The sequence below is a fragment of the Bison bison genome, unplaced genomic scaffold, assembly GCF_000754665.1.
Source record: "Bison bison bison isolate TAMUID 2011002044 unplaced genomic scaffold, Bison_UMD1.0 scf7180017863887, whole genome shotgun sequence".
In the NCBI taxonomy this organism is placed as follows: domain Eukaryota; kingdom Metazoa; phylum Chordata; class Mammalia; order Artiodactyla; family Bovidae; genus Bison; species Bison bison.
Genome location: NW_011494459.1, coordinates 380,346 through 392,021, shown reverse-complemented (window position 1 = coordinate 392,021; position 11,676 = coordinate 380,346). Strand labels below are relative to the sequence as shown.

Here is an 11,676-nt window from a genome sequence, read left to right as displayed (position 1 = left end):
CCCAGTCATTCCCTGTCAAGTTCAGGAAAAGTGGGAGTTGTGAGATTTGTTCAGTCCAGGTCCATTTCTAGCTATTGTTGCCCTATATGTATTGCATTATTGATAGTTTTTTGTTTCAATGATTTATGTTAATGTAAATAAATTGGAATCACACAGTAAGAATGAAAAGAGAAAGAAACACAACATTAAGATACAATTGCAGTCTCATAGGGGCTTCCCCAGTGGCTCAGCAGTAAAAAACCTGCTTGCCAATGCAGGAGAGGTGCAGGGGATGTGAGTTGGATCCCTGGGTCAGGAAGATCCCCTGGAGGAGGGCATGGCAACCCACTCTAGTATTCTTGCCTGGAGAATCCCTTGGAGAGAGGAGCCTGGCGGGCTACAGTCCGTGGGTCACAAAGAATCAGGATACGACTGAGCAGCTAAACATGCACGCACAGTCTAGTATTAACAGAATGGCCAAGATGCAGAACACTGGCAGCTCCCAGGGATGGGGAGCGTGTGGAGCAGCAGAAGCTCTCATTCAAATGCAGAATGATACAGACACTTCAGAAGACAATTTGGTGGTTTCTTACAAAACTAAACATCTTCTCACTGTCCAACACTGCAACAGCTCTCCTTGGTATTTACCCAAAGAAGTTGAAAATTTATGTCCACACAGAAATTCGCACACAGCAGCTTTTACAGCAAATTTCTTCCTAATTGCCAAAACTCAGAAGCAGCCAACATGTCTTTTAGTAGGTGAGTAGATCAATACATTACATCTAGATGGTGAAATACTATTCATTACTGAAAAGAAATGAGCTATCAAGCTATGAAAAGACATGGGGGAATCTTAAATGTGTGGACTGGGTGAAAGAAGCCAGTCTGAAAAAAGACTAGTTACTGGATGATCCCAACTCTATGACATTCTGGAAAAGGCAAAACCATGGACACCATAAAAACATCAGCAATTTATCCAGGGCTTAGGGAGGAGGGGTGATGGGGGCAGGGATGAGCAGGCAGAGCAAAGAGGACTTTTAGGGCAGTGAAATTATTCTGTGTGATACTGCAATGGTAGACACGTGTTGTTATACTTGTCAAGACCTACACAACACCCAAGAGTGAACCCTAGTGTAAACTCTGTGCTTCGGGTGATAATGGTGTGTCGGTGTAGGTTCACAGGTTGTAACGGACGTGTGGCTCTTGGGGGATGGTGGTAATGGAGGAGGCGTGCCCGTATAAGGACAGGGCTGTATGGAAAACTTCTGTTCTTTCTGCCGGATTTTGTTGTGAACATAAAACTGCTCTATTGTAAACTAATTAGCCTCCAATTAAAATAAATAAATTTTAAAAAAATTTAAAAAAGAGAAGGAAACCAATATATGATAAGCACTGTAGCATTCTTTCATTCATCTGATACATGTTTATTGGCTCACTACCATATGACCGGCATCCTTCTAGTGGATTTGATATTCTTATATCTCATGCATATTGGATATAATATTATGTAGTATTTTGTTGACTTTGTTTCAGTAATATTAAACCTGGATTCCCTTTAAGATTCGGCTTGTGAGGAATTCTGTGTGATGATGAAGGGAGGAAGAAGAAAGGATACATTGGTCTCAAATGATACTAAGTGGACCCAAACCAGGGCCTCACCTATTGGATGTGAAGTGACTGATGGGGAGAATTATAGAAAAATAGGTCTCTGGCCATTTAGTGAGAGAGGAGGTAAAGGTGTCTTTTCAAAGAAGAGACTTGCCCCCGATCACCTTTTGAAAAAAGTTGTACTGTCTTAATGTTTGCAGTGTGTTTGTTTGGAGCCTTATGAGAGTTTAAGGTTGGAAACAAAAAGAAACCAGAGAAATTAGATGCCAGGACAAGTGGAAGGGAGGGAGGACCCAGAAGAAAAGCAGAAGAGAAGTGAAGAAGGCAGCATGCAGACCCATCCACCCCACCCAGAGGTCCTGCAGGGAATGAAGACCCTGCAAGAAAATTGAAAGTCTGCCCCGTGGCTCCTTTTCTGGTCCTGCTGGGAGCGGAGTGGATCTGGGAGGAGGCAGAACCAAGTACCATCACATTTCACATGTGTGAACATTATCTCTGACTGATGTTTGGCTTCAGAAAGCTGAAGTAGGGTTCTCTCTTATTGGATAGTATTCAACCCCGAGGAAAGTTTGTTTTTGTTGTTGTTTTTAGTATTGATGATCCAGTGACCCTCAAAATAAGAGCAAATGAAAAAGTTTATCATCTTACTTGTGTTGCTCTAATTAGATTAAAATAGAATTTAAGATTTCATTATACATTTGGATAGATGGCATTAATTAGGGTCACACTGAAAACATCATTGTCTCATGATACCATTAAGAATTGATATTGCCTTCACTTTGAATTCATATTCCCTTTTAAATCTTTAGAAGAACGTTTTAATAGGTTAATTCATGAAGTTATATGAATGGGAAAGTAAGGAATCTTAACTATAATATACAGACTAGCTAAGGTAGAGAGAGAGATAGGTTTTCTATTACTGTTTACTTTATACATAAGCATTCAGTGAACTGTATGAATGGCTCTATTACCTCTTTTACAATAGCTTCATCATTATTAAAATAGTTAAACCTAGATAATTTGTAAAGTACACACATTCAAAGACACACACATCAATAAAATGACATTCATAGTTTAACCTTTTCATACAAATGGGAATAAATGGGTGTTTTAAAGCTCAGATGTATGTATGGGACATACGTATATAGTGATAGATTTCATCTCTCTTGAAATCTATAAATATTTATCAGATAAACAGAAAGCCAAGCAGGACCAGGGTAAAACTGTAAGTTGGGAAAAGTTGTTTTTTGAACCTTTCTTAGTTTATTGTGATTGACCCAGCGATCCTTTTAGCCACTTCTCCTCATGCTGGCACTGCCGCAGACTGTAGGGCACCTCAGGGACGTAGGTACCTGTCTCTCCAGCCCTGGCCCCTCTGAGGCAGAGGGAGGGTGGCGGAGGAGGGTGGCGGGCCTGTGGTCGTCTCCTCTGTCCTTGGTCCTGATCTCACCTGCGGTGTAATCCCACACTCGTGTTTTCTAAATTAGGAACTTCGAGCTCATGGATTCTGGGAGGATTTGAGCTTTTTCTGTTTTCATTCGGTTGATGGATAGAAATAACTCCTCCAGGCATATTCTGAATCATGAGATGGTCCACCTTGTGTGTGAGATGCATGCCTTCATTTTTTGTAAACTGGTTTCAAAAGAGATGCATTGGCCCCTTGGAGACATTCTGAGATGTTCACAAGTGTTGTTTTGTTTTTGTTTTTTCCTTCAAGGAAGAATATTATTCCCTCTTTCAAAGCTGATATCAGCTCACCTGACAAAGAAATGTGCTGTAACAAGTAATGCATGCTCCCCCAGCCATTTATTCAGATACTTATCAAGCTTCTATTATGTGCCTGGCATTACACTTGGCCTAGGGATGGGGATCCATCAATGAACAAAGCAAAGAGACTTGCCTTTCAAGAATGTACATTCTAGCAGAAGATGGACAATCACAAGAAACATAATAAAGAAGTTAGGGCCCATCAGGACTATGAAGGATTCTGTAATAGATTAAGGTGAAAAAAGCCTGCTAGGTTAGGGAGGTGGTGTGGTTCACATGGCAATTTTAAATAGTGTGGTTGGAGTAGCCTTGTAGACAGCATGGCATTTGAGAAGCTTTGAACGAGTCCAGGGATCTAGCCCTGTGTCCCTGCTCATCTGTGGGATGAATGAGGTTTTTATCATCAGAAAACTAAGTAGGAGGACTTCCCAGGTGGCCCATCAGCCAAGACTCCAGCTTCCACTGTAGGGGACGTGAGTTTGCTCGCTGGTCAGGAAACTAAGGCCCCCACATGCTGCTTGGTGCAGCCAAAAATTAAAAAAAGAAAGAAAGCCAAATAGGAAAGGTGCCAGATTATATCCATTCATGCCAAATTAGAACTCTTCAACCATTAAGGGATATTGAAGTTAAAAAAGAAAATTTAAGTGAGTTGTATGCATTCTTTTTCCAAATGCGGCAATATTCAAATACAGCTCTGCCAATGAAAACTCTCTGAAATGGTCTGTATGTTAACTAGAAAGTTTGTTTGCAGTTCAGATTTTAAAATGGTCTAGAAATTAGACAAGGGGCTTCCCAGGTGGCGATCGTGGTAAAGAACCCACCTGCCAATGCAGGAGACATAAAAGATGCGGGCTCAGTCCCTGGGTCTGGAAGATCCCCTGGAGGAAGGAATGGCAATCTGCTCCAGTATTCTTGCCTGGAGAATCCCATGGACAGAGGAGCCTGGCGGGCTACAGTCCATGGGGTCGCAAAGAGTTGGACATGACTTAGGGACTTAGAGACTTAGCAGCAGCAGCCAAGAGAAGACCCATCTAGAAACATATTGCAAAGTATTTTCTTCATTTACTCATTAAAACATTTTCTTTGATTAGAAAACCACCCATATTAAATGTTATTTTTTGTTATTAGGCAAATGCCTAAGTTAAGCAGAACATACTTTAGTCCTAGTATGTAGGACAAGTGTCATTGTGAGTGACGTTCTTATTTTCCAGGTCTTCTCAGATGAATAGCCTTGTATGACTTCTGCTTTCTCATTTGGCTTCTGGTTCCTTGGAAAGGTTGGGAGCATCTCCCTATTCCGCATAATTTTCACATTGTGTACATCAATCCTGCAGCCCTTTAGGACAGTGGTTACATTTCATAAGTCTTAGGAGTGAGGTCCTTTTGCCCGTCTGTCTGCTTCATGCCCTGAGTATGTAGCATATTTTTATAGAGAGAACACCCATTAGGAGGTTAAAATCATCTTTTCAAAATTCTATGACTTGAAAGGAAATGCGTTTGAATTTTTATCAGGAGGATATGAAAATAAGTAAAAGCAATAGAATCTAAAGAGAAGAATAATTTGTTTTCTTTTCCCTTTGCCAAAGGCCTTCCATTCAGTGCAGTGAATTGTAGCAATGACCTCATATGAAAAACCCATTGGACTTTAAGTAGTAAAACCTTCCTCTCTCCTTCACTTCTTCAGATAAGGAGACAAGGGGGCATCCAGCTCCTGGTGGACTTGCTGGACCATCGGATGACTGAAGTCCACCGTAGTGCCTGTGGCGCCTTGAGAAACTTGGTGTACGGGAAGGCCAATGATGACAACAAAATCGCCCTGAAGAACTGTGGCGGGATCCCAGCCCTGGTGCGGCTGCTCCGCAAGACCACTGACTTGGAGATCCGGGAGCTGGTCACAGGTCAGAATTCTTAGTAACAGCATGGCTGATGCTCACGATGAATTTCCTATCGTCCTGCAAGGTAGTGATGTGCTAACCAAGTGTTAGGGTCCTGGCCTGTCCAAGGGCTAATCACACCAGCCATCCTGGGAATAAATATGTGCATGTTTGCAAATGATAGACTTAAGTCAAAGGATATCAGATGTCATGCAAGTAGATTCGTCATGTTAAATAATTAGCATCCAATAAACATGACCCTCCTAAGATTCTTTGACTGCCTTTCAGTCTTTGTCACTTGGTTAAATGTTGACACCTTAAAATACCCTGAGTCATCATTAGAATGACTTTAATCATGAGTGGTGAAAGGCCAAGGCGTTGAGTTATTGGTAATAAGTTGTATAATACTGTGCTTAGCAGCAGAGAGTTTATTGTCCTTAACAGTTAATTTCTTGAATAAAATGTTGATGCTTAGTAAAAGCCCCCAATTTATATAATATTACAGGTTAAGCAGTTTTCTTTCTAAAGTAATCATGAAAGAAAGCCTTATCCATGAGCATAGGACTTTTGAGTTTCAAGAAATGAACATAAGTATGATAACTATACTACCTTATAAAGCCATGGGATTAATCCATGAGATTATGCAAAGCCTTTAACACATACCTTCATGGAATATGTATGGACATAGGAAACCAGTCGTTTACTATTGCCTCTGACTTTTTAAATGGGAAGTTTTACTTGTTGAGGGGTCTAAGGTTATTGGTGACCTCAGTATGGAATTTCAAATCACTCTTCTCATTATACTGGGTTGGCCAAAAAGTTCTTCCAGGTTTTTATATATTGAGTTTTATGTATATTCTGTAAGATGTTACAAAAAAACTTGAACAAACTTTTTGGCCTACCTGGTATATAATGTATATACATTATGTATGCAGTATACATATTGCTATTGCTGTTCTTTGGGATATTTCATTTTTGGTTCATATTTCATTTCCTTTTCTTTGGATTTTTCTTTCTCTAAGTGGTAGATTGTCTTTGTGGGGAAAAAAAAGTGTTGTGAAATGATAGTAGTGTTTCACGCTGAACTAACACGGGTGACGTGGTTAGGGAAGGACAAACTCCTGTTGCACATATGCACACATTTTTACTCCTTAAAGCAAGTATTTGTCGAGAGGATTGCAAGACTGATTCTCAGAAAAAAAACTTTTAAGTACCCACGATTCCACTGACCTTCTGTCTCGACGCTAAAATTTCCCTGAAGCTATGCTGATAAGCATATTGCACTTGTTCATTTAAGAAAATACATTGCCAAAACTGGAGTCATAAATATTTGTTCATTCTTGGGTCAAGACTCCCAGCTTCAGCATATTGTCTTTAATTTAGCATCCTTTCAGATCATGGGCACATCTCCTTTATGTTCTTAGCTAAATTAGAAGTAGACTCTCATATCTTTGTCCTTCGGTTTTTTCTTTTCCTTTTCTTTTGTTTTTTCTTTCTCTAAGTGGAAGATCATCTTTGTAGGGGAAAAAGATGTTGTGAAGGGTTGTTGTGTTATGATAGTAATCTTTCACACTGAACTAGCATGGGGTGACATGGTCGGGGAAGGACCAACTCCTCTTGTGCGTATTATGCACATATTACGATATGTAGGATAGTTTGGGGTGAGTTAAAAACTGAAAATACAACCGGCCATTATAGTTATTAACACTTGTCTTTGTTTCCTTTTTAAAAAAAATATTTATTTATTTGGCTGTGTCAGGTCTTTCTTGTGGCATGGGTATCTTTAGTTGCAGCACGTGGGATCTAGTTCCCTGACCACAGATTGAACTTGCATCCGCTGCACTGGGAGGGCAGAGTGTTAGCCCCTGGACCACCAGGGAAGTCCCACCTGCCCTTACTGTCATGAATTGTGTTTCAACTGGAAATGCCTGTAAGAGAAAGAACTCACGGTGGATGCCTCTGTGCCTTAAGACCAAGCTAATGGCTGTATGTTGCTGCTGAGTTGCTTCAGTCATGTGTCTGACTCTTTGCGACTCTATAGACTGTAGCCCGCCAGGCTCCTCTGTCCACGGGATTCTCCAGACAAGAATCCTGGAGTGCGTTGCCATGCCCTCCTCCAGGGGATCTTCCTGACCCAAGGATCGAACCTGCGTCTCTTACATCTCCTGGACTGGCAGGTAGGTTCTTTACCGCTAATACCACCTGGGAAGCCCAATGGATGTATGAGGCCAGCACACCCAAAGGAGCGCCCTCCTGTGTGCCTGCACTTTCATTCATGATTCGAAAAGAATTGGATTTTACCAACATTTGAATTTGCTGCAACACAAATGCCTTATCTAGAAGCACTCTCTGTGGTGGCTTCGGTCATTGCCAAAGAAACTCTGCTCCACGGAGAACGGTGAAGTGACTGATGGCTTCAGTCAGAAAGGAGATGCAGCTGTGTGGGTCCCATGAGGCCGTCCGCCACAGCATGCCCTGTGCTCCTTGGGATGCTTGAAGCCGCCATGCAGAACGTGACGGCTGGCTCCTCCCGAGTCTTCAACACTGCTTCTGAAGATGCTGGACGTCACCCATGTGTGCCCCTGAGCAACATGCAGAATTTCTATGTGAGCCCTGATTGGAAACATCGAGGGCAGAGATATTCTTCAGAATGTCAGCACGTTTCCCCTTCTGGTGATGCTTTGGCTGTAAGAAAAATGGTGCATGTGTTACACAGAGAGAACAGATGCCTTATTCTGCCCCTTTTTTGAGTAGAACAGAAGTTTGCACCCACTGTCATATCATAACCCACTGTTTCTTCAGAAACATGAGTTGGTGGTCCAGACTGTCTGCTAGAAGAAGTGCTGTATTCTGCCATGACACTGTCCAAGCATCAGAGCCAAATGGATTCAGGGTGACAGTGATCGCTTCTAAAATAGATGTTCTCTGTCTTCCCAGAGGTGAGCTTCCCAGGTGGTGCTACTGTTAAAGCACCCGCCTGCCAGTGCAGGAGATATAAGAGATGCGTGTTCAATCCCTGGTCAGGAAGATCCCTTGGAGAAGGGAAGGCAACCCACTCCAGTATTCTTGGCTGGAGAATCCCATGGACAGAGGAGCCTCACAGGCTACATATAGTCCATGGGGTCGCACAGAGTCAGACACGACTGAAGCGACTTAGCACTCACTCACATCTTCCCAGAGGCAGGGGCTTATTGTACCTGGCTGAATGTCAGGCTTGAGTTTCACGTGTTTCAAAGAAAAATGTGTTGTCAAAATATTTACACTTGCTGAAGCTCCCGGTTTCTGGAGTTGCTGTGGTGGATACTACTGAAAAACAAGAAGCACTTGGCCAAGCTATCTCTTGAGAAAAACATCTAGGAAAGCATCCCACATGGAAGGAATTGCTGCTGCACCCAATCTGTACTAACAAAGCCTTCTAAATGTCCACGATGGCTGACACCTGAGGGCGCCTGGAAGCCTGCAAGACTCCTTGAGCTCTATTTAGACAGAGCATCCAGATGCAGATCAGGCCAAAGCTAACTCCACTGCCTGAAGCAAAAGTCAAATAAGGCAAATGAATTCAGCTCCAAGAGGCTTAGAGACTTGTGTTCATCATCAGCACCAGCCATGGTCAACTGCCAAAGTGAGCTGTGAAAGCTAAGGTTCTGTTGGCTCCTGCAGAGCTATGCAAATCAAGGATTTTAGTAGGCCAAATGCAGAGAGCTGATTCATTGGAAAAGACCCCGATGCTGGGAAAGATTGAGGGCAGGAGGAGAAGGGAGTGACAGAGGATGACATGGTTAGATAGCATTACTGACTCTGTAGACATGCGATTGAGCAAACCCTGGGAGATAGTGAAGGACAAGGAAGCCTGGTGTGCTGCAGTCCTTGAGGTTGCAAAGGGTCGGACACAACTTGGTGACTGAACAACAACAATCCGATTTAACTTCAGGATCATCCAACCCTCCATTTCTCTTATGTGTTATTCTCTGCCTTCTGAGTCTTGGACCCAGCCTCTGTGCACTGTTGTTGAATAGAGTATCAAACAGAGTTTTGGGTGAGATAGAAAAGAATAGCATTATAGGTTTGCCAGGCCAAGGGGGACAAAGAGGGCTCCTACCCTCAAAAACTCTGTGTCCTAACCTGGGAGGATTCCATGAGTTTTACAGCATAGGTTCAAGGGCAAAGTTGCTATTAAGATTCGGGTGTGTGCACTTCCTTAGAGACAGGTATTCTCTTGATGAGCTTCTCTGATTCCTTTAATTGGCTTCAGGTGGTCTTCTCTGGAATAAAGAATGCTGACATCTTTCATTTATTGGGGTTTTATTTCTTCATGGCAAATAGATGGGGAAACAGTGACAGACTTTTTGGGGGGGGCTCCAAAATCACTGCAGGTGGTGACTGCAGCCATGAAATTAAAAGATGCTTGTTCCTTGGAAGAAAAGCTATGACCTAGACAGCATATTAAAAAGCAGAGACATTACTTTGCCAACAAAGGTCTGTCTGGTCAAGGCTATGGTTTTTCCAGCAGTCATGTATGGATGTGAAAGTTGAACTATAAAAAAAGCTGAGTGCAGAAGAATTGATGCTTTTGAACTGTGGTGTTGGAGAAGACTCTTGAGCGTCCCTTGGACTGCAGGGAGATCCAACCAGTCCATCCTAACAGTCCTGGGTGTCATTGGAAGGAATGATGTTGAAGCTGAAACTCCAGTACTTTGGCCACCTGATGTGAAGAATGGACTCGTTTGAAAAGACCCTGATGCTGGGAAAGATTGAAGACAGGAGAAGAAGGGGATGACAGAAGATGAGTTGGTTGGATGGCATCACCGACTCAATGGACATGAGTTTGAGTAAACTCCAGGAGTTGGTGATGGACAGGGAGACCTGGCTCGCTGCTGTTCATGGGGCCGTAAAGAGTGGGACACTATTGAGAAACTGAACTAACTAACTGGTCCTCTAAAGAGCTCAGAAGATATTGTTATGTACATCCCTTGAGGCGGAAGGAGGACCCTGCCCCAAGGCTGCACTATTCTTTCTTGGCTTTCCCTCCCTTATCTCTGCATCCCCTCCCTTCCCTGATTAGCAATTGTTTGAATCTGCCCTTCCAGAGTCAGGAAGGTCTTGGAGGCTGGAGTCTGTTCCCTACAAACAAGGAATGGGAGACATAGAAACACATCTGTGCCCAAAAGCCCTACAGGGTCCTGTTCAGTGTCAGGCTTTGCCCAAGTTTGATGAGCTTTTCACTCCAATAAGCTTTTCTGGGTGAGTCCAGGCCCTTCACTCATTCCTTAGTCACTCATTTCTCAAATGCATGCGGATTTCTGTGGGTGTTGGGTGTTTGCTAAGCCTTGGATATCTGCATACCTGGGCTTGGCAGTCAGCTGACCCACCATGCACAGCTTCTGCTGGTGGCCTCTGTGATGGTTGGGGGCCCTGTTGTCAATTGTCACACTCTGGCATCGCTGGCTGCTGATCTTTAAAAGAGATGTCCCTGACAAATGTGTTGATGTTTTAGAAACTTAACTAGACAAGCAGAAAAAGAGATGATGGCTGGAAGAGTGGAGTAGAGAGTCATAAGTAAAAAGGATCATTCCACTTCCATTGTCACAAGGATCCTCCACAAAACCTTTTTGGAATGAGGTTAGATACTTGTGTGTGTGTGTGTGTGTCCATGCATCCTTAGTCGTGCCCAACTCTTTGTGACCCCAACTGGACTGTAACCCTCCAGGCTCCTCAGTCCATGAAATTTTTTAGGCAAGAATACTGGAGTGGATTGCCATTTCCTCCTCCAGGAGATCTTCCGGACCCAGGGATTGAACCCATGTCTCTTACATCTTCTGCATTAGCTGGCAGATTCTTTACCACCAAGCAGCCTGAGAACCCCCTAGACACTCATACATGAATCAAAAAAAAAAACCTGATTCAAATGTAACAACTGTGCCCTTTCAGTTCAGTTCAGTTCAGTTGCTCAGTCATGTCCAACTCTTTGCGACCCCCTGAATCACAGCATGTCAGGCCTCCCTGTCCATCACCAACTCCTGGAGTTCACTCAAACTCATGTCCACCGAGTCAGTGATGCCATCCAGCCATCTCATTCTCTGTCATCCCCGTCTCCTCCTGCACCCAATCCCTCCCAGCATCAGAGTCTTTTCCAATGAGTCAAATCTTTGCATGAGGTGGTCAAAGTATTGGAGTTTCAGCTTCAGCATCATTCCTTCCAATGAACACCCAGGGCTGATCTCCTTCAGAATGGACTGGTTGGATCTCCTTGCAGTCCAAGGGACTCTCAAGAGTCTTCTCCAACACCACAGTTCAAAAGCATCAATTCTTCAGCGCTCAGCTTTCTTCACAGTCCAACTCTCACATCCATACATGACCACTGGAAAAACCATAGCCTTGACCAGACGGACCTTTGTTGGCAAAGTAATGTCTCTGCTTTTGAATATGCTATCTAGGTTGGTCATAACTT

At 43.2% G+C, this 11,676-nt stretch overlaps 1 protein-coding gene across 2 annotated transcripts in view; it reads left to right on the top strand.

Annotated features, from left to right (window-relative positions):
* CTNND2 (catenin (cadherin-associated protein), delta 2) overlaps positions 1 to 11,676 on the top strand; it is a 914,052-nt gene that overhangs the window by 660,706 nt on the left and 241,670 nt on the right. For both annotated transcript variants that reach the window (XM_010833758.1, XM_010833759.1), the window contains one exon: positions 5,039 to 5,252. In XM_010833758.1, the coding sequence (XP_010832060.1) occupies positions 5,039 to 5,252 (214 nt within the window). The remainder of the gene's footprint in view (positions 1 to 5,038; positions 5,253 to 11,676) is intronic.